General features: G+C 46.6%; 2 protein-coding genes across 3 annotated transcripts in view; both read left to right on the top strand.

Moving 5' to 3' along the window:
• LOC125947139 (uncharacterized) overlaps window positions 1-3,281 on the top strand; it is a 32,278-nt gene extending 28,997 nt beyond the window's left edge. The window contains exon 5 of the mRNA XM_049671509.1: window positions 2,310-3,281. Within this exon, the coding sequence (XP_049527466.1) occupies window positions 2,310-3,211 (902 nt within the window). The 3' untranslated portion in view covers window positions 3,212-3,281. The remainder of the gene's footprint in view (window positions 1-2,309) is intronic.
• The window catches only part of LOC119458921 (leukocyte elastase inhibitor B), a 45,210-nt gene extending 19,602 nt beyond the window's left edge, over window positions 1-25,608 (top strand). The window contains exons 1-2 of one of the 2 annotated variants that reach the window (XM_049670775.1): window positions 18,186-18,291; window positions 24,437-25,608. In XM_049670775.1, the coding sequence (XP_049526732.1) occupies window positions 24,451-25,608 (1,158 nt within the window). In that variant the 5' untranslated portion in view covers window positions 18,186-18,291; window positions 24,437-24,450. Of the gene's footprint in view, window positions 1-18,185; window positions 18,292-24,436 lie in introns of those variants that run through there. The other variant, XM_049670776.1, reaches the window with a different exon arrangement.
• The last annotated feature ends 2,293 nt before the right edge of the window (window positions 25,609-27,901 follow it).

Consider the following 27,901-nt stretch of genomic DNA (forward strand, 5'->3'; position numbering starts at 1 on the left):
ACAGAATAATTGGCGAATTATCGCCCAATTATCGCCAAAGCGACTAAACGAAAAAAAAGGAATTTGCTTTCAAGGTGCGTAGCCAAGCATCTAAGTCTTTCTGTCGCACGCGTAACCATGGAAAGTCCGAGAATATTACGAAAATTTACAAAAGTGATCACTTGTTCTCTCAACGACATAGTAAGCAAAAAATGAGCTAGTATCAGTGAAAGAATGTGGCGCCAATGTCGCTTTGCGAAAGCTTAAATTAAATACCACAGGAATGACGTCTGGCGCGGTCTTCATTACTTGGCTCTGAAGCATATGATAGTTCTGACAGGGCCTATTTGCACCATTTGGAAGCCCCATCAAAGTTTTCGTATTGCATGTTTTTTGTCGTCACATTTGCCTGTGTAATATATCTCTCTTTTTTTTATGCCTGCCTCGGTTCCGTCTGGCGCAACTGCTCGCCAGGCGCCATGTTCTAAGCACAGCTGTTTCCACAACAATCTCTTGGAGGCATTTTGTTTTGCTGTTACCGCACAATGAATTCGTTTAATGCCTGCTCGGCAGTTTAGAAACAGCGCAGCGAAGCAGCGTCTAGTTTTAGCGAAGATTCTCCGAGGAGACGTGGCCTGCAGGCGCCGACATTTGCGCATTTCCCGTTGATGACTAAACATCCATAGTTGGCTTGCAACAGATTGGTGAGCTGGAATCAGATCAATACAGCAATAAAAGTGCACAGATTCTGTATAGGTCTTGGCTCTGCGCGATGCTATTTAAGATTTTCTGGGCAGCGCAGCTGTTCGAAAAAACAAACAATTGGGACGTTTCATAAAAGCAGATAAGCGCAATAACGGAAAAAAGAAACATCATTACGAGATTCTTATCATCATCATTTTAGGCGACGAAATTAATTCAGCGACTCTCGACGTTATCACATGCGATGATGCGAAGCGACAGGATTTAAGTGTGTATCATTCGATAATCGCGAGCCATACATTCCTATTATTGAGTGAAACTCTTCGTACTGATCCATGCGCCTGCTTTGATGCCGCTTCCTCTAAGCCGCAGCCGCCTTATCACGGCCGAAGAGCTTCACGTTATTCGCCTTTTCAAAACCAGGCACCTTCGATCCCAGAGCCGCGTTGTTCGTCTGTTTCGGTTACACGACGTGTCCGCGCCAGTGCGGCCTGGCGTCAGTGCAATGCTGTAGTGGAAGGATCCTTTAGCACATGACCTGCCTTTCTGATAAAGTGATGTAAAGGAAGTTTAAAAATAAGAGCACTTTTGGAGTGTAGATGACTCCCCGTTAGCGATATCAGGCTACCACCGTCTAACTCAGGGTACGAAAGGACATAAGGCTATGCTGAAATATAGGGCGCGCCTTCTCCTCAGTTACTGCAGGCTTAAAGGAAGAATAAACAAAAAACGTCTGGCGCAGTATTAGTAAAGTACTTTTCTGAAATACCAAAACCATTGCTCTTACGGGTAGGCCAGTAAGCCAGTAACGATGGTAAGCCAGTAACGATGCAAAACAGCAGACAGGGGCAACATCACCTTTAGTTTCCCGCCCAAGCTCTCTGCGACATCTTCGACGCTGTCTAAGCTGAAAGAGTTAATCTTTTATAAGTGTCATACCGAAATGCAGTCAATCCTTGAATAAGTCTTAAAACGCTGTTTCATTATTATGAAACAGGATCAGAAGGATACCTGGGAGAAACGGTGGTGACAGGTTTAACGTTGGAACCACTGTCACGCTTAGAGACTAATGCGAGATACGTAGCTTGCCTAAACTAAGAACTGAGTGTATCTGGTTAGGGCAAGTTGACATCAACGCATGAAGTAATCATAGTGATAATGTATTAAAGTTGTCGACTACATTGTCGACTATACCGAAAAATATGCCAGGGCAACCGTGGAAATGCCCATCGGAGCAGGCAATTTAATGAAGTCCACGCCAGACACATTGACGCTGGTCTGGTGGTGAAATTGTGCACTGTTATTGCCTCTCTGTGTTCTGTAATTAAAAGTTAGTTTTCGCAATGACTCACGCTTTACCCTATTTTTCAGATACGGTCAAGACATGGCGTTACCGGTGCCTGGCACGTGCCTCCTAAAATTCTCCCTGGACGTTTACGCTATGTTACATTGCATGAGAAAGAATGACAATATTGTTTTCTCACCTTTAAGCGTGGGAATGGCACTTTCGATGACTACGATTGCCGCTAAAGGCAACACAAAGGACGAACTTTCTTTAGCCCTTTACTTGGAAGAATGTAGCCACAAAATAGCCGAGTACATTGGCAAGTTTGTCACTGAGTTTTCAGCTCCTGATTTGACTATCCACGTGGTCAACCGTGCCTACACCGCACGCGAGCTCAAGGTCCGCCGCGACTACCTGTCGCTTCTTGAACGCTCTTTCCGCGCCACCGTCAAGTCTGTGGACTTCAGGAACAACGCCGAGGCAGTTCGCAAAGAAGCCAATGCATGGGTGTCGCAGCAAACGAAGTCCAAGATCAATGACTTGCTTGCTCCCGATACGGTCACTTCTGAAACGTTGTTTATTTTGCTGAGCGCCGTGTATTTCAAGGCAAAATGGAACTCTCCTTTCGAGTGGCGCGACAATCGGCGAGATAAATTCTACGTCAATGGCGTGAAAGTCGTGGAAGTGAACATGATGAATCAAATGGGAGAATTCATGTACGCCCACTCCGAGGAACTGGATGCTCAGATCCTAGAGATGCCGTACAAAGGGAACAAATTTTCTATGATTATTCTTCTTCCAAACAACAGGGATGGACTCTCGGGTCTGGAAAAAAACCTCACGGATGTCAGCCTGAACTCGGCGCTCGCGAATCTTGCCCTCACTCCAAGAGTAGAGGTTACCCTACCCAAATTCAAGATCGAGCGTCGCGCCAACATGAAGAAAGTGTTTAAAGGTCTTGGAATCAAAGATCTCTTTGATCAAAACCGGGCGAACTTATCGGGAATGTTCGAAACTGTCCCGGGACAAAATCCTTTCGTCACCGAATTTGTTCATAAGGCGTTCATTGAAGTGAATGAAAATGGCACGGAGGCGGCAGCTTCCACGGCGGTTGTTGTAGGTAACGGCTCGGCGGGACCTCAAAAACCTTCTGCTCGCTTCTTCGTCGATCACCCATTTATGTTTCTGATTAAAGGATACCACGGGAACATTGTGCTATTCCTGGGATCTGTGCGAAAGTTGTGAAGTCTTCGGTCCTTTGTGAGTGTGTCATAGTTTTGTGCTTTGCGCACTAGCAACCTTTCTATAAATAAACTACGAGCCATTGCAACATACCTGGTCTCTTCTTTTTTACCAGGATATGCAGAAGACATGTGTCTCTCCTGGTGCAATCGATGTTATGTGACTGTAACAGAAACGCACGCCTAGTAGTGATCTAATTACTAGCTGTTAATTTCACCTAATACCCCGAAGCTACTTCTCCGCTGAATCTTCGTATCGCTCTATTCGGAGTTAGCACAACCTCCAGTCTCTCAAAATGTACGTACACTGTCGTTTTTCTGTAAAGCAGACTGGTCGCCGGGGAAACCACAGGATAGGGGAGCAGTGTATACCATTCATTAAGCGTTAGAAGTCAGTCTTCCCTGAATAATTGAAAAGTGTGCTCAAAGCAGCAAAAATTAAATGCTGGGTTAGTGTGTTTTGCTTAGCAGTAAACATTGTTAGAAGAAAAAAATATTCGGAAATTATGAAAGATGATGACAATTGTGAGGTAATAGCTTAACGCTTCTATACAACTATTTGCTTTAATAAAGGAACCATGCGATTCAATGCATATATTTGTTGCAATGAGGAAATGTATGCTAGGAATAGTAAATCAGCGGGAAGGAGACATGGACGACAGGATCCAATACACATACAGGAGTCACTCTGTAGGAGTCAAACATTGCGCCTTTGACTCCTACAGAGTCAAAGGCGTGATAGTAGGAGCCTTTGGCTTAGTAGGAGTCGAAGGCGCTCGCACATGCTAGATGTTCTTGGAAAGCACTAAAGTGCATCCCAAATGCTCGAATGAATAACTACATTAAGACTAAGCACAGAACAGATTCCGACAAACGCGATGAATGCGTGCGCGGAAAGCACCACTCAGTCAAAGACGCTCGAACAGCGCAGTTTTTCTCAAAGACACAAAAGCACTTTTCCATACTCCTGTGCCCGTGAGTGGTAAGAACAGTGTTCCAGCACCGTCTGCAGGAACACGGATTCTAGATAGATAGATAGATAGATAGATAGATAGATAGATAGATAGATAGATAGATAGATAGATAGATAGATAGATAGATAGATGGATAGATAGATAGATAGATAGATAGATAGATAGATAGATAGATAGATAGATAGATAGATAGATAGATAGATAGATAGATAGATAGATAGATAGATAGATAGATCTGTATACCAATGAGCCAGGCGGCTGTGGTGGCTTCATTTGCGAGGCCATTAGGGGCAATCTTGTAATCTTTGCCCAAGTTCAACTGCGTCGCGATTGTGTAAGCGTGCATGAGTTTCGTTAAAAAAATTGTAAAGTCCTCTATTGCGGCTCTGGAAGCGGCAAGAGCAGGAAAGATGCGTGTCCTGAAAATCCACTCTGCTTCAGGAAATACGTCATCTGCGGTAGCGCACGCAGTCGCTGTACGTTACAACCCGTCAAGGAGAGTCCTGCGCTCTTGGAAGACACCTGGAAAGTATAGGAAGTAATGACCCAAGTTTAATACAGGCGCGAAGCAGCAAACGCAGTGGCGACGTCGGCGGCGTACTTTCAATCTTATTCTGAAAATGCAGTTCCAACGCACGACACGGAGGGCACGAAAAGACATAACGAAGCGCTCCTAGGCGCCTCCTTGCGCTCGCTTCCTGCCCTGTGCGTCCCGTCTTTGTGTTGCTTTGAGAATAAGGCGTGCACCAACAAGCGAAAGGGAAAAGAATACTGCGCCGTACTTTGAGCCGATACACGTGGGTTCACGTTGACAAGGTATTGTATTATTGGATGCCTGTGATGAATAGAGACGCCTGCACTGCCCCATCAAGTATTCTGCGGCTTCGGAAAAGGTTACCAAATGGCCCTACTCACTGACAAGAACACTTTATGATTTTTCAATGCTCCGGTACTTACGCATGTATACGTAAACACATGCATAAACGCAGTGGTGACGGATATATATATATATATATATATATATATATATATATATATATCTGCATGTATATAAATATGCATTTGTAGTGAATAAATGTATAGGTATGTATATGCACACACATAAGCATGTGTATTTATTGCATGCATATGTGTGTATATTTTACGTATATCTTATTATCAATTGCAAGAATAAATTTTGTTAGTCTTATCTGCTTTCAACGAGATGGTATCCTGTAGTCGACGCCGGCCACTCCTCATTACAGACAAGTGCCTTACAAATGATAGAGTAGTTTAAACAAAGGAATAGAGAAAATGCTTGAACAAGATATATAATGTATACATGCACACACACACACGCTTGCATCATTTGGGCGTGAGTAGTTCTCGAATTACAATCTCCTTATTAGAGAACTTGCGGCCAGAAAGCCAACCAACTCTGAAGTGATTACAGTAGTAGTGGTGTGCTCAATTCCAGTCGTTAGCATAATCATGAATAATTGGTTGTGCCCGCAGTGGTTAGGCAGCTTACAGCAGCGGTTACAACGTGCGTACAGTTGGATTATTGTTGCTGTAGTGAATTATAAAATGGGCCCGTCTTACTATCAAAGTGATGAGAAAGTTGACAATGCTTCGGTACAACCAGCTCTTCGTGCATAAGAACACACCCGCCGGGGTGGCTCAGTCAGCTAAGGCGTTGCGCTGCTGAGCACGAGGTCGCGGGATCGAATCCCGGCCCCGGCGGCCGCATTTCGATGGAGGCGAAATGAAAAAACGGCCGTGTGCTTGCGTAGTAGTGCACGTTAAAGAACCCCAGGTGGTCAAAATTAATCCGGAGCCCTCCACTACGGCGTGCCTCATAATCAGAACTGGCTTTGGCACATAAAACCCCAGAAAGAAGAAGTATAAGAACACTAGAATGATCACAGAGATATTTCAGAGAAAGAGATGACCAGCAAAAATTACGTCAACGCATCCATGGCAATAGTTCCAAAATCGTAATGCTTCTTTCGTTTTCTGCTATAGCATTTAGAATGTCTGAACTAGGACACGTAAAATGTGATTCCTTATACTTGATTTTATGGCTTTCTCCTCACTCACCACTCACGACTGATTGATTCCGTTCGTATCGTAGGGCCGAAGGCCGCATGATCAGTCGTATCCCTGACGAAGTGGGCAATGGAAAATAATTGAAAATGTCACAATCACGCTTGTGGCGTGCGTCCGTCTGCATGTGGGTCCTTTCCGTTATGCCGTCGTTATCATCAAGGCGTCGTTAGGTCATCTCCCCATTCATAGTTCACTTCTTCCCATGTGAATAACAAAGACAAGAATGAGCTTACCGCTGCTATTCGGAACTAAGTCATGCACCTGTGATAGTGTGCATTTGAGAGTGATGCGCGATTTCACATTGGCTGGTTGGGGCGGGATTTCGTGGGCCACGCAGTCTCGGGTAAGCGGTAGTGCTTGGACATGTATTTCATAGGCAAAAGGAGGCAATACTGCAGCAAACGAAGATGACGCTGCGTGCATCGAACAGACATTTTTCTTCGGCAGACAACGCTGTCCGTAGTGGGAAGCTCTTCTGTTGCAATAATTGATTACATTACTAGAATAAAAACGAACTTGGTGACAGTCTGCTGATCACCAAAATTTTAAAAAATGCTTGCCGCTTTTCTTTTCTCGCGCAGATGCTCGCGATGAGCTTTTGACCCATGTGCACCTGTTCACACCAATAACCTTAAAAGAGACGTTTGGCTTTTCTGTTACCGGATAATGAGCCCAATTCACACGTTCTCAGTGGCCTACGAAAGCAAGACGTATATATTTATAGGAATCGACGCGCTAAACTGACCTGTAGGCATGGATGGTTTGAACGCCTTTGTCATCGCTTGCCCTAAGATTCCAACCTGTACCGAGACACGCTGCTGAGCGGTGAGCATGAGTTCGGCCAAACAGAGAAGAAGTTGCATGCGTTCGATAAAGATCTGGAATTTTCGTGATGCAATTTCTGGTCTTTTCGGAACCAAAACACCGAATAAATGAGGCAGTCATGTTCTTTCTCAAAGCAGATGCCTGCAAATGGCGTTCATAATAGATACTCGGGTATTATTTCCATTATTTGAATGAATGACATGCCAGAGGCAAGGTAGCAACTGCTAGCTCCTGGGGATTGTATGGAGTGAACACCTAAATTCGTGGCATAAGGTTACTCGACGGATAATGCCTGAAAGAAGCCCGGTAGGCCGGTGACGTGTTGAAACCAACATCAGATTTAAACGACGTCGGCATTGACGAAGACCGAGAGCGTATGATGGCCCTTTTATGTCTAAATCGTTCCAAAGGTAAGAAGTAAGTAGCCTATTCCAAGGTCCACAGGCATCTCTGCCTCCCTGTTAGCCAAATGGTTGGGCCCTTAACAGGTGGAGACCCAAATGTTTCCTCTGGTACACTAGCTGGGTTATTCACAAGGCGCCCCAGTTCACGTCATGGACCTCAAACCTTTCGTTGCCGGGAGCAGCGAATTGGGAGAGTGGTCAACGAACCACAGGCAAACCGTAACATGCCTGGCCCTAGGACACGCCGCTGGTACAACCTGCGGAAAGGCACCCGGGCAGCCTTTGTCCCACTAGCTGGCAGCCGGACTTCGTACACCAATGGGCAGGTCAACGGAGAAATGCAACTAAGTGCGAGGGCGCACATTGAAGTGGTGGCAGGTTCTTTTGGGCCTAATATGCCATCTTGTCCTGAACCGCCTTACGACGCACCTAGTCAGCTTTCTCCCACTTGCAAGTAGGCGGACTTTATTCCCTACCATGCCAGTGAACGGAGACATGCAGTTATGGCGTGAGGGCGCTCAACGAACTGGTGACAGGCCCTAGTGGCATAAACTGCCCTCTAGTGTGTTGCCCAAGCATTAGTCAGGCAAGCACCCCAATCTGCCGCGCGGGCACTTTTATTGGCAAGCCAGGCTTGCTGGGGGGGGCTTTCCTGTCATTTCCCCTGCGTCGTCCAGTGTTTTCCCGGTGCCTGGTTCGACCATAACGTCGTTATCTTGCTGAGCACGACGCCTGCTTGCCCCTGGTTCTGCCGTCGTGGCTGACTCCTGCCTTGGCGAGCCCCGAACTCATGGCAGCCTTGCCTGCTGCTGTTTAGGCTGCTACTCATAGGGGTGGATACGCCCAATGGGCTCCAGCCCTTGCCCAGTGTTGTGACTCCGGCTACCGCTGCTAACCACCTGCCCATGATCTCGTACAGCCATTCCCGTCAGCTATTAAACCGGGAAGCTCAGTGACTTCGACAGGCGGCAACTTCTCCCTAACATGGTCCTGTCGAAGGCGACGATGCCCTCTTAGACTTTGCCCAGCTTGCCCAGCGCGGGGGAGAGGGCACCCTTTTGGCTGTGTCAACCTTGCCACTTCGCCTCGGTCAGCCTCCATTGCAGGCTGGCTTCGTTCACCCAGCGCCCGATCCCATACTGGCGAGTTGTGCTTAGCTCGATCTCCCACAACCGCCACCCCAGTGACAACATGGAGGACACAGCTAGGGCGCCGGAGCTAATTTCCCGCGCCAACCAGGCTTCTCCCTCCGGGCGTCGAGTCACTGCACGAGCATACTTCACCGGGACGCGCCCTCATTGGCCTTCCGGGTGGCGGTCTCAGGGTGCCCTCTCCCCCGTGCTCGCTTCTGCTGAGCGCTTCATCGCCGCGGCAAACGTTGACAGGCGCGCAACGAATTGGTTACGTGGCACCTTTGCTCCGGCGACTGGCTGTTCTCGCGCTTGATGGACCGCTACCCGGTTAGCCCTAGAATTGTGGATGCATGTACTCTATAAGTCTTGCGGTGAGCCTGTGCCCGTAAGCGCCGTGACTCTCGCACTGTGCTGTATCGGGTTAATAAAAAATTGCTGCGGTTTAGCTCAGCTAACCCTGGATATGCAAAGCGAAAGCTTGATTTAGCCTGGTTAAGTCTTAATTTCACTTGGTACGCCTTTCATTTAGCTGTAATTATTATACTTTCGTATACACTCATCGTTATAAGCCATGTATAAATTATAAGCCGACACATCCAAGCGTTTTGCGAGCCGAACGCCTAGCTCTTCCTCAGTTTCCGACGCTAGCTTCGCGCGCTTGGCATTCCGGACCCTCTCCAGTGAGGCAGTTCGCCGGGCGAAAGACGCGTGTCAGACGCCGCTTGTGGCGTTGTTAGACGCCGGTAAGACGCCGCGGGGTGGTCATACCAAGGAGGTTTCAACCTTCTTGGGTCAGACCATAGAGATCGAAACGCTGCCAGCCAGCTACGGTGCCAGTTGCGGTGGTTGCTAGGCAACGGCTTAGCTCGCGGTGCTGCCACCGGCCACAGCGAAACGGCGAGAATGCGGCTAGTGTAGCTTTCGCTACAAAACCTGTGTTTGTTGCGAACTGATTCCGGAGCCTTCTTTGCGCCGTGTCGGAGAGTCTACGAACCCTGCCGTAGCACCTGTGTGCGTTGCGCAGTGAAGGAGCTCCATGTCGTCCATGGAGCTCCTGACCGTCACTCGTAGGGTGAGCCTCGCTCAAGTCCATCTCCACGCTCCGGAATAAAAGTATGATCCTGTACTTCAATTACTTCCATATGAAAGAAACCCAAATGCTAGATATGAATAAGACACCCTCCGTTGCATTCGATTCATAAAATCCACTTGTGCCTTGCTTACACTTTTGTCATGCTCTAACAAGTCAAGCCGGACTGTCAAGCTGGGACAATTATTTTTCATAATCTTTAAAATTATTTATGCCATTTTCAGCGGTTGTACTCGTCTGTGACGCCAACAACTAGCCGTGGACAGAGATCTCAAAGTTTAATCTTGAAGGTTCCTAGTAGGCTTTTCTGTCACTGCCATTATCTTAACGGATGTCTGCCTGTTCGCGATTTCTTTCAGACGCTGTCAAGTGGCGGCGCCTCCGGGGCTTGAAATGTGCATTATAAAGTTCTCAATGAACCTCTGCGCACAACTGTGGAGCTTGAATAAGGATTCAATATGTTCGTCTCCCCCTTCAGCACCGAAAAAAAAATTGTCGCAGTTTCACCTGAAAGGCGAAGCATCAATTGCGATAGCAAATTTGTAGAGAGCTATACGGAGTAATGATATTAGCTTTATCAGCTGTATAAACTTGGACATGCAGCAGCACCGGCAACACGCAGAACTGTTGTCGACGCCGTCGGCGTTTTGCCCGCGTTCGATCAAAATGCGTGCGGCGTTGGTGACTGTTGCCGGAGCCTCTGATATAAATAGGCACTTGGTGCCGCAGCTAAACGTCGCCTCCCTTCCCTCCCCCTCCCCCACGGCCTCTCGCGCGTCCGAAGAAGGCGCGTTTGCTCTACATATATGGTGATTGTAAAGGAGAAAAGAGACGCCTACTTCTGCAGCCCTTAAGCGAGCACGGCGCAGAACGCGCGTTTGTTCTCCGCCGTGCGTTCACTCCCCGTGAAAGACGCGCCCCTCGCGCCCTTTCACTCGCACATACAGCGTTCGGCGCGCGGCGACGATTTCATCTCCAAATGACGTCATACGGAACCTCACGGCGACGGCGACGGCGACGGCGACGCCGACGGCAGAAATCTGCTTTTGAGTGTCCATATAATTGCTATCGCAATAATAATACTCAACCACCCCGACCGCGCAGGCCCTCCATGTGGTGCAAGGTTTTGGTGAACAAAAATTGAATTTCTCACAGTGAAATCCGTCAGGAAAATGGTAAAGTACAACCTTACCATTCGGCCTCAGAATCGCCGTTGGACTGTTTACCAATCGGCATCGGATTGTAATTTGAATGTACGAGAAAACATAATTCTGCTAAGAGGATACTGAAACACAAACCCCTTTTCCAGCATTCTTCTTGAGGACGACGGGCTTGTGTGAACGTCTGTTACATGAGTGCAATAACACACGCGTCAGTGAACTCACCGCTCATTTCCCTTCTTTCCTTACCTCCTCTCTCTCCCTGTCATCTTTGTGTTCCCCTTTCCCATTCCCCCTGTGTAGGGTAGCCAACCGGACGTTATTCTGGTTAACCTCCCTACCTTCTGCCTTTCTTTTTCCCCTTCCTTCCCTTCTACCAGACCTACAGCCGCGCGTTGCGGTGCGAACGGGTCCAGATAACGCTATCGCGTTGTACTCTTAAAGGCGAAGCTTAAGCGTCCTCCCATTTTTGATGGCACCATGAAGCGTATAAGCGTATAATGGCATCAATGAGATGTTGAGATGTCAATTCCTAAATTATGACGATGATGTAAAGATGACAATGGGACGACGACAACATGAGGACGACAAAGGATGACGACTGTATAATCACAACTGAATGAACAAGCTGGAATGATGATGATGAGTGTGACGATGGATGCATGATAGCGTCTGCCTGACGATGACGCAACCACGATGGTCGCATAACAACGGTGGCATCATCACGATTAAATGATGACGGCGTGGTTATAATAGAATGACGGACAATTATTGATGTCCATGGATCGACAAAGGTAATATGACGATGATGGCATGACGACAATTAGATGAGGTTACTGAAATGATGGAGGCGGTAAAACAGCACCGTGACGACGGCGACATGATGACAACGGTACGACGACGGCTCACGACGACGGCGTTGCAGGGCCAGATGTCAAAGTTACAATGACGAAGATGTTCACGATGATGGTGCATGACGACTACTGTGTGACGGCGACGCAATGACGATGATGGCGTTACATCGGTATAAGGACAATGGGATGACGTCGATGGCATGACGTGAGTCGGATAACGAAGGTGATGCGACGACGATAGCAAACCCAGGATAGCATGATGACGACGGTCTGACAACGGATACGTGATAGCTACGGTCTGATGATGATGACCTGACTATGGCGGCATATACACCACTGAATGACGACAGTATGGTTACAATATAATGACGACGAAAGATTGACGTCGATAGTATGAAGAAGGCGCTATGAGGACGACGATGGTATGAGGAAAATTATATGACGTTGCTGAAGTGATGATAACCATTAAACGATAGCGTGTAGCTGCAAGAATGCAACTACAGTATTGACTAGTACTTGGTAATATACATTGACAAGTTAAATTATTTGGTTTTACGTGCCGAAACCACGATATGCTTATGAGGCATGCTGTCCTGGGGGGACTCCGGAACAATTTTGGCCTCCTGTGGTTCTCTAACGTGCACCTAAATCTAAGTAAACGGGTGTTTTCGCATTTCGCCCACATCGAAATGCGGCTGCGTCGCCGGGATTCGATCCCACGACCTCATGCTTAGATGCCGAACACCATAGCCAGTAAGCAATCACGGTGGGTTTGCAACATACATCTCTCGTATTTATAGTGTAAACCCTATCCTTTACCTGGCCAATCGTGCATGCTAAAAGCGGAAGATCAAGGCCCTCCGTCACTACCACTCGCTTCTTGAACGTTCGTTTCGAGCCACCATGATCCGGTTGATTCTATGACTAACGCTCAGGCATCTAGTGCAGAAGTTAACTTCTGAATTTCAAAGCAGCCATACACAAATGATCAAAAGCTTTCGTCAGTTTAAAAAACGCTATTCATCCTGCTGAGCGCTGTCAATTTCAAGGGAGAATGGAGGCCTCAGATCGACACAAGAGAGAACCGGCCTGCAACATTTCACATCAACCCCAACACGTGACAGTAGACATGATACGGACACATGTAGACATGATACAGCAGACATACGGAAGCTTCAAGCACTTCGGCTGTGAAGAACCGGATGTCCTGGAGGGTGTTGAACCAAGGCAAAAAATTTTCAAGCATCGTTCTTCTTCCACCACGTTCAAGGCAGCACCTCGCTGGAGAAACAGCTTCTGGTGACCTCACTGAACTCGTTGCTCGCAAAACTCAAGCTGGCTCCCAGAGTGGAGCTGACCCTCCAGATCGAGCATAGCGCCTGTTAGGTTGATGCGTTTTACGACTGAGAATCGGATATATATATATATATATATATATATAGCGTGGCGTGGAGTAGAGGTAGAACACCCGACTTCAAATCTGAAGGTCGTAAGTTCGAATCCTGCTCCATTCCACTACATTTTCAGGCATGGAGTGGTGCCTGACACCGGCAAAGAAAAAAAAATACATATTGCCGAGAGCTAGTGGGGCTATACTAGTTCAGGTGCAACCAAACTAGGCAGGCCCACTAAGCTTCATCAAAGTCACTCCCTCACCAGAACAGGAATTGGCCTCCCTGGTGCAGTATTCGGCCACTACCTCCCTCATGACTCCGACAATTAACCCATGGCCCTCAGTTCCCAGTGGCTGCGGAGCACCTGACCAAGGCGGCGGTCAGACCTGCTACGCGGCAGAGGGTGCTAAGAATCTCTGGGTCAAGGCAGGCCGCCAATGGAAACTGAACCTGGCAACGTTCAACACGCGCACCCTCTCGAGTGAGGCTAGCTTAGCAGGACTATTTGAAGAATTATCAGGCATTTCCTGGGATATTATTGGCCTTAGTGAGGTTAGAAGAACTGGTGAGGCTTACACAGTACTGACTAACGGCCACGTCCTCTGCTACAGAGGTCTTCCAGATAAGAAAGAATCCGGGGTAGGATTTCTAGTGCATAACAACGTAGCGGGCAACATTGATGAATTCTACAGCATTAATGAAAGGGTAGCAGTCGTCGTAATAAAGCTGAATAGGAGGTACAAAATGAAGGTAGTACAAGCCTATGCACCAACCTCTAGTCACGATGATGAAGAAATTGAACAGTTTTATGAAGATGTTGAACTAGCAATGAGAAAGGTGCAAACTCAGTATACTTTAGTCATGGGCGACTTCAATGCAAAAGTGGGGAAAAAGCAGGTTGGTGAGCAAGCCATTGGCAACTACGGCATCGATTCTAGGAATGCAAGAGGAGAGATGTTAGTAGAATTCGCGGAAAGGAATAGGCTCCGAATAATGAATACCTTCTTCAGGAAGCGCAGCAACAGGAAGTGGACCTGGAAAAGCCCTAATGGAGAAACAAGGAATGAAATAGATTTCATACTCTCTGCCGATCCAAGCATAGTGCAGGATGTAGAAGTGTTAGGTAAGGTTAAGTGCAGTGACCATAGGTTAGTGAGGTCTAGGATTTCTCTCAATTTGAAGAGAGAGAGAGTGAAATTAGTCAAGAAGAAACAGGCCAACCTAGAGGCAGTGAGGGTAAAAGCAGACCAATTCAGGCTGGTGCTCGCAAACAAATATGCAGCTTTAGAACAGGAAGATGAAGATAACATAGAGATAATGAACGAAACCGTAACTAGGCTGATCTCAGAAGCAGCAATTGAAGTGGGAGGTAAGGCACCAAAGAAACCTGTAGGGAAGCTCTCCCAAGAAACAAAGGACCTAATAAAGAAACGACAAAACATGAAAGTGTCCAACTCAAGAGATCAGATAGAATTCGCTGAACTGTCAAAACTGATCAACAAGAAGAAAGTAAGGGATATTCGAAATTATAACGTGGGAAAAATTGAGGAAGCCGTAAAATATGGACGCAGCATGAAATCAGTAAGAAGAAAACTAGGCATAGGACAAGGCAAGATGTATGCACTGAAAGATAAGCATGGTAATATCACCAGCAATTTCGATGACATAGTAAAAGCAGCAGAACAGTTCTACACTGACCTGTACAGTAGCCAAAACAGCCAAGCTTCTTCCTTTCGAAATAGTGATGAACCGGATACAGAAGCTCCTTCTATAACTAGCGATGAAGTTAGAAGGGCCTTGAAAGACATGACCAGGGGAAAAGCGCCTGGAGAAGATGGAATAACAGTAGATTTAATCAAAGATGGAGGAGATATCATGCTTGAAAAGCTTGCGGCCCTTTATACGAAATGCCTCATAACTTCAAGTGTACCAGAGAGCTGGAGGAACGCCAACATTATACTTATCCATAAGAAGGGAGACGTTAAAGAATTGAAGAATTACAGACCCATTAGCTTGCTTTCAGTATTGTATAAAATATTCACCAAGATAATTTCCAATAGAATCAGGACAACACTTGACTTCAGTCAACCAAGAGAACAGGCTGGCTTCAGGAAGGGATATTCTACGATGGACCATATCCATGCCATCAATCAGGTAATCGAGAAATCTGCGGAGTACAATCAACCTCTCTATATGGCTTTCATAGACTATGAAAAGGCATTCGATTCAGTAGAGATATCAGCAGTCATAGAGGCATTGCGTAATCAAGGAGTGGAGGAGGCATACGTGAATATCTTGGCAAATATCTACAAGGATTCCACAGCTACCTTGGTTCTCCACAAGAAAAGTAGAAAGATACCTATCAGGAAAGGGGTCAGGCAAGGAGACACAATCTCTCCAATGCTATTCACTGCATGCTTAGAAGAAGTATTCAAGCTCTTAGACTGGGAAGAATTAGGAGTGAGGATCGATGGCGAATATCTCAGCAACCTTCGGTTTGCAGATGACATTGTCCTATTAAGCAACAATGGAGAGGAATTACAACAAATGATTGAGGACCTTCATCGAGAAAGTGCAAGAATTGGGTTGAAGATGAATATGCAGAAGACAAAGATAATGTTCAATAGCCTGGCAAGCGAACAAGAATTCAGGATCGCCAGTCAGCCTCTAGAATCTGTAAAGGAATATGTGTATCTAGGTCAATTACTCACAGGGGACCCTGATCATGAGAAAGAAATTTACAGAAGAATAAAATTAGGTTGGAGTGCATACGGCAGGCATTGCCAAATCCTGACTGGGAGCCTACCACTGTCGTTGAAAAGAAAAGTGTACAATCATTGCATTCTACCGGTGCTAACATACGGGGCAGAAACTTGGAGGTTAACAAAGAAGCTCGAGAACAAGTTAAGGACCGCACAAAGAGCAATGGAACGAAAGATCTTAGGAGTAACGTTAAGAGACAGGAAGAGAGCGGTGTGGATCAGAGAACAAACGGGGGTAGACGATATTCTAGTTGACATTAAGCGGAAGAAATGGAGCTGGGCAGGCCATGTAATGCGTAGGATGGATAACCGATGGACCATTAGGTTTACAGAATGGATACCAAGAGAAGGGAAGCGCAGTCGAGGACGGCAGAAAGTCAGGTGGGATGATGAGGTTAGGAAATTCGCAGGCGCAAGTTGGAATACGCTAGCGCAAGACAGGGGTAATTGGAGATCGCAGGCAGAGGCCTTCGTCCTGCAGTGGACATAAATATAGGCTGATGATGATGATATATATATATATATATATATATATATATATATATATCACCAAAAATAAACGGATTTATCGGAATCTTTGCTCACTTCAATGATACGAACCCGTTCGTCTCCGATTTCGTTCACGTACGACGCGCTCTGACACGTTTTTGAGAAGGGCATGGAAGACAAGGCTGCTATAGAAGAGGTTGACAGCGTGCCTTACTTGTCTTATGCATGGAGTTTTACGCACTTCATCAGGGATCATTCATTCAAGCTTCTTCTAAAAAATTACGACCGGGACGTGTTTCTCTACCTACTTTCGGTGCGAGAGTTGTGAGTCAGGCGGCCGATATGAGCCTACTAGAAATTTATGCAAAACATTATACGTAAAAAAAACGAAGTGTTTAAAGCTTCGTCGGACGTACGCGCGAAGAAAGAGAGAGAAAACAGAGACAGGAAAGGCAGGGAGGTCACCCGGACGAACGTCCGGTTTGCTACCCTACACTGTGGGTGAGGGAAAGGGGGAATAAAAAGACGAAGATAGTGTGTAGCGAAGCACCATGACACCAAAGTCAAGTCGCATAGTTGGTGATGTGCGTTGAAGACATCTGACATGAACCAATGGCGAATTTTCTCATTTCTCTGGCGCAATCTCGTAGCCACCGTCGCCGCAGTGTGCGTCTTGCGCGGCACTACGCTTTTCTTTTCACGCTTTCGACATACCCTACTCCTCGCGCTCTATTCGCTATCGCTGCCTTTCATCCTTCGCAGTTGCGCTCGTTCGCTCGGTTAAGCCGCCGACGCTTTCCGCGGGAACGAGCGCCTAAGAGCTGCGCTCTAAAATTAAACAAAAAGCAGCCCAGGCACTCAGTCTCAAATCAGCTGTTAGAATCGACGATGCATTGACACAAAATCCCGTTGCTCGCCTCTGCCGTCAGAAATGGTTCTTTTTTTAGCTGATGCCATAGCCTCCTAACTTTTGCTCCGAGGGTACGTATTGTATCATGCGTATTGTATAAAGCACTAATGTGTTGTATTGTATGTCTTTCAAGACAGCCGGTCTCTTATTCTTATACATGCGTGATGTAGGCTGAATTATACAAGTAAAGAAGCCCCTATCACAGTTTATGGCTTTAGCTCTTGCTCCTCTTTCTCTGAAAGGAAAGCGCCACTGAATAAATAAATAAATAAATAAATAAATAAATAAATAAATAAATAAATAAATAAATAAATAAATAAATAAATAAATAAATAAATAAATAAAACTAGGTTGTAGAGCATGACTTCATGCTGAAAGTGCTGTAGTATTTGACACATGCATTTTAGAAGGGGCGCGTCTTGATGATGTCAAATACAATCCCCCGCTGAATAGTCCAGTTGGTTGGAAGTGCGTCTCCTCCAAGGGGATCCAGATGCCAGAGGGACCTTCTCAAATCCATCACCAAGCTCTGACATGTCGTAATAGTCGTGACACAGAAAGTCGTAAACGTCGACGAATTTAATAGTGGTCGCGTTGATTCTTCGGATAGAGAAATTATTCACTCCTCCAAATAATATATTGAAGGATGCTCATCTGTGCATCTCGCTTTGTTTTGTCTTCCTTTTCTTCCTCGACGGCTCGTCTGAAAAGCTAATGCTTTCTTGACATTTATTATTATTGACCCCCTCCACGTCTCCTTGATGTGTTTGCTTAGAATTTGGTCTTATAAACGCAGCTGCTTTACACAGATTGTTCACTCGCCGTTCATATTGTGTTATGCTTCAAAATGAGCTCTGCCGCGCAGCTGCCACACATCTCATAAAACATACGCACTTAGCAGACAGCAGCACATTGGTCGTGCCGACGAAGGGGAACCTGCTATTGGTGCAACGGCGAGTGGAGAATCCGTTGGAACTTAAATTGGACTCAGTTTTCTTAAGGTTGGTTCGACGGTTGTTTCATAGTGGAATGCCATAATCTATAATGAACGAACAGCCAAGAACATGGGAACAACAGAGTTGAAGAACATAAAGATAAGTTCTAAGAAATATTAGTGAAACGTAAATTAATAACAGGATAATTTGAAATTAGATTTAAACTGATACAGGTATATAAAGTGAATAGCAACAAAATATTTCAGTACGAAAAAAAATCGAGAGGGCTGAAAAGAAAAAAAAACGCCTTTATTTCTTTTCTCCATCAAGATATTGAAGATGAAATAGTAAACATGCCTGTGCTGAAGCTCAGAGAATTACCATCTAAGGTAACGGCCACCAGAAGAGTAAAGACTTTCGAAAGCAATTTTCCAAAAATATATTTCTTTGAACACTACATTGGCCCAAGAAGAAATATTCAATAGACTTACTTTCATTGCGAGAATATGAATTAACCTCAAGTGGACAGCGTAAGATCAAACCTTTCTAGGTAACTGTTAAGTGGAGAGGACTCGGCAAGCAAGTCCTGCCGTGACATTCAGAAAATAAGTTTGATTTGGAACAGCAGATGATGCCCCACTAGAATGTTACAAGTTGGGTGAGCAAGATGTTAAACACCTTGGTCTGGCAGCATCAATTGCTTCAACTGAAGTTAGCGAGTCTTCGAACATTCCAGTGGATCACCTGCTATATTAAAAAAAAAGTGAGTGTCCCCATAGTCACCTATTCTCCTTTCTTTATTTTCACAGACTACGCTTCACGGATCATGGATTTCTATAAGGCTGTGCGATAGCATCCCGTCGTAATGAGAAAGAAACAACAGACCACTCCCTTTTTGTCGTACCGCCGCATTACAATGCTGAGAACAATAATGTTAGAAATTCGCGCTCGCTAAATTAGCCTAGACCTTGTAATTCCCGCTATACTTTCCTTTAGATTTTCCGCTCTCCGGTGCAGTCACAAGGATGTTTGTCCTGCCGTCCAACAACTTATTATTGGTTCCAAGCGATTCGCAAGTTAAACCGGCTTCATTTATCATTATTAGGTGTATTGTGAGCGCTAACTGCGTAGATTATCATCGTCGCCATTTATATATACCCATCCTCATAATATTCATCATCGTTTCTTCGGTTGGTGCTCGCTGGCTAGCTCGCGCGGCTGCATTGAAATATAAGGGCTCTGCCTTCGTACCGGGTGTCGTCTTACAGTATTATTACTCAATTCCGTCTCATTTATTCTGCTGCCCTATCACATTAAACGTACCAGTTCTCGCAAATTTGTAAGTGAAATCGCACTTCTATATTCGTTAGGCCTCATCCATTCAAGTCTTGACCAATCCCCCACGATAAGTATGAGTCATATTGTACGAAGACAACAACAACGAAAACGGTTGGCTTAATCCGAGTACCTTGCAGAATTATTTCAGGGAATTGTACGGCATTTACGGGTGTCGCAAGATAGCTTTTTGCCCTTTGTTTTCGTCAATGATTTCGTGTAGGTTAATCCTGTGCATAATATGGGCGAAAACAAAACTAGCGCAGAGATATTGCAAGTACAACATCAAGTGCAACTAGAAATATCAGTAGCTGGCCTCGACTACTAGAATGACGATGAGGGCGACGACAACAAACACAATGTGGGTAGTGGCGACGAGAATAACCTCAAGGCACGACACGACGGCACACATTTCGCGCGCACAAGATGGCATTGTAAGTTGGGTCCAAAGAAGTATTTCTAGAGATTCCTTCTTCCAAACGCGCATGATGTTTGTACTTAGCACAGCCGGAACCAAAAATCACTGATGTGCTATAGTTAATGCCTGCCTCTGTAAAAAACAATAAGAATGTAGAACAAGGCATAAAACAACGAAAGGATGGAAGGCAAGTAAAAAAAATATTTGCTTCAATGGTCCCTTCCATCACCATCAACTCGTCCAGATTTTTGCTAATGATAGTGGTAACCTAACGAAAGGCTGCTTAAATTAGTGCTTAACAAATGCAAAAACCTAACTCGTGACCCTCCTCCCCCTCTAAAACAGACACCGGAAGCCAAGCGCAAACCAAAGTGTTTGTTTTTCGCGAGAACTGTGAATATATTCTCCGAACAGCACGAAAAGACTGGTCGTGAGGTTTCAGATCAAATGGGAGCTTACTGTTTCAGAAAAACATAAATATTTTTAAAAACGTATTTGGATCTATAATGCCTGTGCCTCGTTTTCTTGTGACGTCGACATCACTCTAGTGACGTTATCGGCAGTTGTACGTTGGTCTCGCTGTGGCCCGGATGCGTGTAGTCTTTACTGAAGAAGAAGAACGTGCATGGGAAGAGCACCGGCGTGAGCAACAGGGTGAGTGGGCGCGAAGGCGACGGGAAGCCGTTATAGCCGAACGCGTGCCGCCCGAAGGATCCGTAACGTCGGACAGCCACTCTGTGACCGATATATTCATATATTCAACCGACAGCTAGCCTATATGGCTAGTTGTTGGTTCAAACTAATGTACATGTCTATGTAGTCTACTTTAATTAGCATAGCTGTAATGAATAGGTTATACATACGCGTGCACAAATAGGACAACAATGTTATTTTACGATCCCATGCAAATATAAATCACAACCTATACATATACAAAATCATGAAACATGAGTGCTAAACAGAATAGTAATGTCTAACATTTAACAGAATGTCAAACACGCAAAGAAAACTACAGAGCGCTATATACATTCGACACTACAAACCATCCCAGTAGAAAAAAACATAGTACGCCAAAGATATAGACTTGGTATTCACATTACTAGTCTAATTGGTAAATTAGTGATTTAAAAATATATACCTTACATCAGAATTTATAGTTGCGTGCAAATTTTATTTCAAGTGGAATGAAGTTACAAATTTTAGTGACATTTGATTGAATTTACCAAAAAGGAAATACAAGACAGCGCTGACAATAAACAACTTTTCCTACTATTTAGTTTATTTCCACGATTCAGCTGATGGTCAGTGCTGTCTCTTTTCAATAAGATTAGCATAATTTGGGAACTTCACCCATGTTGCGGTATGTCTGTTTCTCTCTTTGTTTGTCCGCATCTAACTTCTTCAGGCCTCGTTGTGTCACTGTGTGCCGCTTAATAATGAAGCACGGACAGCTGGACCAGTTGGTACTGATTTAAAAAAATGCGCAACAGACGATACCACTGTATATACCACTGCAGTGTATATCACTGAATAATTCTTAGCAAGGCCGAAGAGCTGGTAATTGTAGTCTTTTTCGGTAGCAGCCTTTAAAAAACACTTAAGCAGACGATGCCTTCACCTGGCGGTGTCGTTACTACGCAAGTCCCAGCACGCCGCATCGGAAATATGTCAGCGCGCCTCGGGCTCTTGCATGCTCGGGCTGGCTCGCGTCGACGGGACCAGAGAGACCACTAAGCCGACACGGTAGTTCCGAGCGTATTGATGACGAGAGGCTCGTCGCGGCATCCCGCGGCGACCGTGGTATCTCCTCTAGGTAGCAGCGTGACCTCCTAGATTGCACCGGTGTGCCGTTGCAATCTCGGGAGTCATGCCTATAGGAACCACGCGCTAGTTCATGCGTCACTTCTGGCGAGCAGTCATGTCGGTGCTTTTACAAAGAGACTCTGTCTGGCTAGGTTCTGGAAATTCTTGCGTCCGTCTATCGAGTCGCATCGACAAAGAAATTTTCCCCCGTACCGCGTACCACCTGTGCGCCGGCGGCGCTCTTTCGCTCCCGATTGGAGGGGCTCAAAAAGTAAATAAAACGTCGTAGTCTAGCCACCAATCATTGTGTGTCGTTTTTTTTCTTCTGACGTAGTCATAGCCCTAGCGACGTTATTACCACTTGCGCTTTGGACTTGCTGTGGGCAGGACGTGCGTAGTTCACTCTGAAAAACGAGAACGTGCCCTCAAAGAGCGCCGACGTGAACAAAAGCACGAATGGGCTCGCAAGCGACGGGAAGCAGCTGCCGCCACACGCGCAGCGGCCAGCGGGTCGGGGTCATCGAGCAGCTGCTCTCTTACCGACGAAGTACAGAGGGCCCATCATCATCATCATCATCATCATCATGGTCTGGAGCGTCGGCGGCAGCAGCAGCGAGAATATGTGCGGCGACGACGGGCGAATACGACGGACGAGGAGCGGGCCGCGGATGTCAAGCGGTAACGTTGTGTCCGTCCGCACCCCGAGTACCGTGCGTTCGAAAACGCAAGGCGCCGACGTGGCGACAGTCCATCGGAACATTTCCCCGGGACGAGGGCGAGATTGGAGCTGGAGTTTGTGGGCAACGCGTTTGGCGCCGCGTGTGTGGTGTGTGATGGACTGTGGTTTGCCTGGGCATTGACCACCATCGGCGGCGTGCGCGATCAGCATCGGCGTGGATGTGCAGCGGTGGCGTTGCGGCGGTGTGTGCAATCGGAGCATGTGCAGCAAGTGCGCGTGTGCGGAGCGTGTCGCGACGCTTTGGTGAAAGGTTCAGTGCCTCGGTTCACCGCCACCAACGACTACGTGCATCCGCCCGTACCGGAGCACCTCCCAGAGCTAAACGTCGTCCCAATGCAGATTCGCTGATTATCCTTCTTCACAGAGTGGAAGAGCATCCCCAGTAGCCTGCTGCGCACCGGCGGTGCTCCGTAGCTCCGGAGTTGATGGCGGAATAATAAAACGTCATTGTGTACCCTCCAATGCCTGTGCCTCGTTTTCTTGTGACGTCGACATCACTCTAGTGACGTTATCGGCAGTTGTACGTTGGTCTCGCTGTGGCCCGGATGCGTGTAGTCTTTACTGAAGAAGAAGAACGTGCATGGGAAGAGCACCGGCGTGAGCAACAGGGTGAGTGGGCGCGAAGGCGACGGGAAGCCGTTATAGCCGAACGCGTGCCGCCCGAAGGATCCGTAACGTCGGACAGCCACTCTGTGACCGATGAAGAACAACGGCCTGCCCGAGTGGATCGCCTAGGCGAACAGAAGCAGGAGATGGCGCGAGGGCAACGGCAACCAATTGTAGAATATCACAGTGACCACAAAGCAATGATTAGCATAGTGACAAAGTAAAAGGAAAATAAAAGACGATAAGAACAACGAAGTTATATGTATGTGCCATTATTCAATAAGTATGGCAATTAACCATATATATCTCACCATAGTTATCAACAAGTGCAGCTTCGCTCGTCTTCCATCTTCACATAATAGAAGGGCTCTGCATTTTTTTTGTCAGTATTTTTTTTAGTATAAAAAACAATATCTTTGTAAGGCTTTTGTGATTCTTCTGCTCTTATAAAAAAGGTCAAGCCTTGCCCGGAGGCCTCTTCTATATCTAAATTATCTTAGACTTGGCTTTTTAAGCTTCCCAAATTATCGCAGCAGTTGGCTTTTAATGGACAGGTGGTGATGTCGGCCTGGCTGATGTCCATGCATGCTATTTCATGCGGTGGCTGCGAAGCGCACACACACACACACACACACACACACACACACACACACACACACACACACACACACACACACACACACACACACACACACACACACACACACACACACACACACACACACACACACACACACACACACACACACACACACGCACGCACGCACACACACACACACACGCGCACGCACACACGCACGCACACACATATATATATATAGAGAGAGAGTTCTCATAACAGGGAAGGCAGGAAACGAAAACACACCAATGAGGGTATTTCGTGCGCTAACGCCTAAGATGTGATACCAACATGCCCAAACTATTATTTTTCAAACCAATAAACTCGCAGACACGCATTCCTAACCTGTTTACATGTTCTTCTTGGTTACATGGTCGCCGAAAAACTAGAAGCACCTCCGCAGCGCGCGGGAGCGTGGAAGGGGGGGGGGGGGGCAATTCCCAACATGTAATGACCCGCCATCTAATACCCGCCACTTCAGTCCATGTCAGCCTGCAACAGAAGTGCAGCATCCAGAGTGTATTTCTATAGGTAACGACACTATAGGTACATATATAGCGTATGTGAGTACAGAATATGCGCACCAAGGCCTTCTAAAATGGTTGTTAGATTTTTGTCTCGAGTTATTTTTATCGCTCCGATTACAGATTACAGTCCAATAGCGGTTCCTAATGAGATTTTTTTTTTTCAGGAACAACCACAGGCATGCCGTCATCAGTGCTTGGAGTGTGTCTGCTCAAGTTCTCCATCGACCTGTATGCCCAACTGCACACAGAGAAGAAAGAAGAGAACATCGTTTTCTCCCCGTTCAGTATAGGTAGCGCACTTTCAATGGTTCTTGCCGGTGCGCGCGGTGATACCGCGAAGCAACTGTCGGCCGTTCTTCATGTCAGCGAAGGTGATAACCTACATGAGCAGTATTCCCAGCTGATGGCTCAGTTATCGCACTACGGACACGCTAACGTCAGTTTTCAAGTTGCCAACCGAATGTACAGTGAACACCAGTTCAAGCTCCAAAAGGAATTCGTGTCACTTCTGGAAAAATATTACAAGGCCAGCATTAAATCCGTTGACTTCATAAATAACTATGAGGCAGTCCGAACAGAAGCGAACAAGTGGGTATCGGAGCAGACAAATTCTAAGATAAAAGAGTTGATCCCGGAAGGTGCATTGTCATCTTTAACGATGCTACTTATATTGAATGCTATCTACTTTAAGGGTACCTGGGATTCTCAGTTTCCGAAGGATTTGACAGAACTTGCGCCCTTCCATCTCAATTCAAAAAAGAGCGTGCAAGTATTCATGATGCATCAGAACCCGCAATCTTTCGCAATGGGTCATTCCACGGAGTTAAAGGCCAAGCTCCTGAAGATACCGTACGTTGGCAAAAAATGTTCCATGGTCATTCTCCTCCCCGATGACGTGGAAGGGTTGTCCTTTTTGGAGGAAAAGCTCTCAGAGTCGACTCTTAGTTCAGCTCTCGGAAGCCTCGCCATGACGAACGACGTGGAGCTTACCCTTCCCAAATTCAAGTTCGAGAGTCCTACACTACTGAGGAGAACACTCGATGCCCTCGGAGCCAAAGACTTGTTCTCAACGGAGCGCGCAAACATTTCCGGTATTTTCGAGAACGGCAGGCCTTCAGTCTCTGACGTCATACACAAGGCGTTCCTTGAAGTCGACGAGGCAAGTACGGAGGCCGCTGCTTCTACGGCGGTGAACGTAATGACTTCCGGGGTTTATCGTAAACCTACTCCGACAACCCCTTTCGTCGTTGATCACCCGTTCATGTTCCTTATCAAGAGCGAGGAAGACAATGTCATTTTCTTTATGGGATCGGTGCGTAAATTGGAAGGCGTATAAATAATCACAACTGTTACCGAGTCCGTCTTCTTTCTTTCCCCTAACTTTCTACAATCTGTTACTGTGAACTGAATGTTTGTTATGTGGACGAAGTGCATATGCGCTTATTTCCCAGAGAGTCGATACCAGAGCCGCTGACAGAGGCAGAACGCGGGCGCAACATCGAGTTACTTCGCTGACGGCGTCGGCCTGCCAATATCGTCACTCTGCAGTCCCCGTCCTATGGTGCCTCGATGTCAGCACCGCCTCCCGCAGTGCAGGGTGGTGACACCCTTTGACCAGGCCCAGCGCCGCACCTCCGCCATATTGTGTCGGAGCTGTTAGAGCGGCCGTACTTGTGCGTACATTAGTCGGCGCGGCGAGGTCGTGTTGCCTGGTGCTTGTAGTTTCTAACGTTGACTTTTGGGGCTCGCGAAGTGATATGAAGGGTGTGCGACAGTTTTATCATAAAAATATTCCGTCATGCCCGTTTGCTGTGCACCTTTGTACACCAGCTCATCGGAAAAACGACACCTACGTCTTAGACTTCCACGCGACCCAGAACGCAGCAAAAAATGTCAAAAATATTGCCCATCTAAGCCATGATACTTAAAGTTTTGTCTTCGTTTGGAACGATCTTCAGGAAATTTTCTGACGCACTAGACGTTTGCCGTCTGTCGTGTAATCCCGGCGATGAGAAACATAATTAAACAGAATCTGTCATTTCCATAGGTCAGCAGTGTGGGAGAATACTCACTCACACTCACTCAACATAATTTTTTCCAGGTGCCGCACTCACGTTCACGCTCACCTCCACTCACTCACAGCACTCCCTCGTACTCACTTCCACTCACACTCACTGGCGCTCACTCGCACTCACCTTCACTCACACTCACAGGCACTCACTCGCGCTCGCACTCACCTGCACTCACACTCACTCGCACTCACCTGCACTCACACTGACTGGCACTCACTCGCACTCGCACTCACCTTCACTCACACTCACTGGCACTCACTCGCACTCGTACTCACCTGCACTCACGCTCACTGGCACTCACTCGCACTTGCACTTACCTCCACTCAGACTCACTGGCACTCACTCGCACTCATTTCCACTCACACTCACTGGCACTCACACTCACACTTACTTCCACTCACACTCACTGGCACTCACTCGCACTCGCACTCACCTCCACTCAGACTCACTGCACTCACTCGCACTCACTTCCACTCACACTCACTGGCACTCACTCACACTCACACTCACCTCCTCTCACACTCACAGGCACTCACTCGCGCTCGCACTCACCTGCACTCACACTCACTCGCACTCACCTGCACTCACACTGACTAGCACTCACTCGCACTCGCACTCACCTGCACTCACACTCACCGGCACTCACTCACACTCGCACTTACGCGCTTTTGAAATGAGTGCGAGTGAGTGTGAGTGAGTGCACTCATGAGTGAGTGCGCCGACCTATGGTCATTTCCAACAATCACATGCGCTTAGCATCCAAATGTTAGGAAAATATACTTATGGAGTTTAGTTTTGTTACAGCTCAGCATTTTATACTATCACTGATTGTACCAGCCAGATGTAATGAAGGGAATGGAATACGGAAGTAATATGTACCGCCACAGGTGTAAACCTGGACTGATTTGTTGTCATGCTTGTAGGAAACATAAAACTTGCGCGTTACTTTGGCAATGCTTTCAAGTTCGTGCGCATGGTTTCCTGTGGCTTCAGGCAAGTGAACGTGTTGGTGAGCTGCCTCGAACTATATCTCGGTTTCCAGTCTGTCGTTCTATGGTTTTATTCAAGTGACAGCTATATAGTTTGGCAATAAACATTCCCTTTGTATCGGTGGGATGTTGTGATGCAGGTTCCTTTTCTTTAATGTTTCACCCGGGTCCCTGAGGCACAACCTCAGAGAACACAATCTGGGACAAAGCCGTTCGTTCCAAAGCACACATAAAATATAACTAGTGTCAAAAGAAACATAAAATGAACACTACAGTTGAAGAATTCACAGCAAGAAATAAACACACTCAGAGCTAAAAGAGTATCAAAACCACGCGAGTTAGGGCAAACCACGAGGGTAAGCATGCGCTTACCCTCATTTGACGTGGATGGGCGGAGGCGATGTGACGAAGGAAGCGGTGTTCCAGAACTGATAGTTGGGCGAGTTGGTACGTATTCATAGTGAAGTGGCATGTATTCACTTTCTGTTGTGTGCGCTAAATATTTCAGCGGTGTTCGTCTCACAAAGATGTCGATGAAGTTGACCAACGAACGAGCGACCAGAGCATA

Source organism: Dermacentor silvarum, chromosome 7 (genome assembly GCF_013339745.2).
Source record: "Dermacentor silvarum isolate Dsil-2018 chromosome 7, BIME_Dsil_1.4, whole genome shotgun sequence".
Classification (NCBI taxonomy): Eukaryota; Metazoa; Arthropoda; class Arachnida; order Ixodida; family Ixodidae; genus Dermacentor; species Dermacentor silvarum.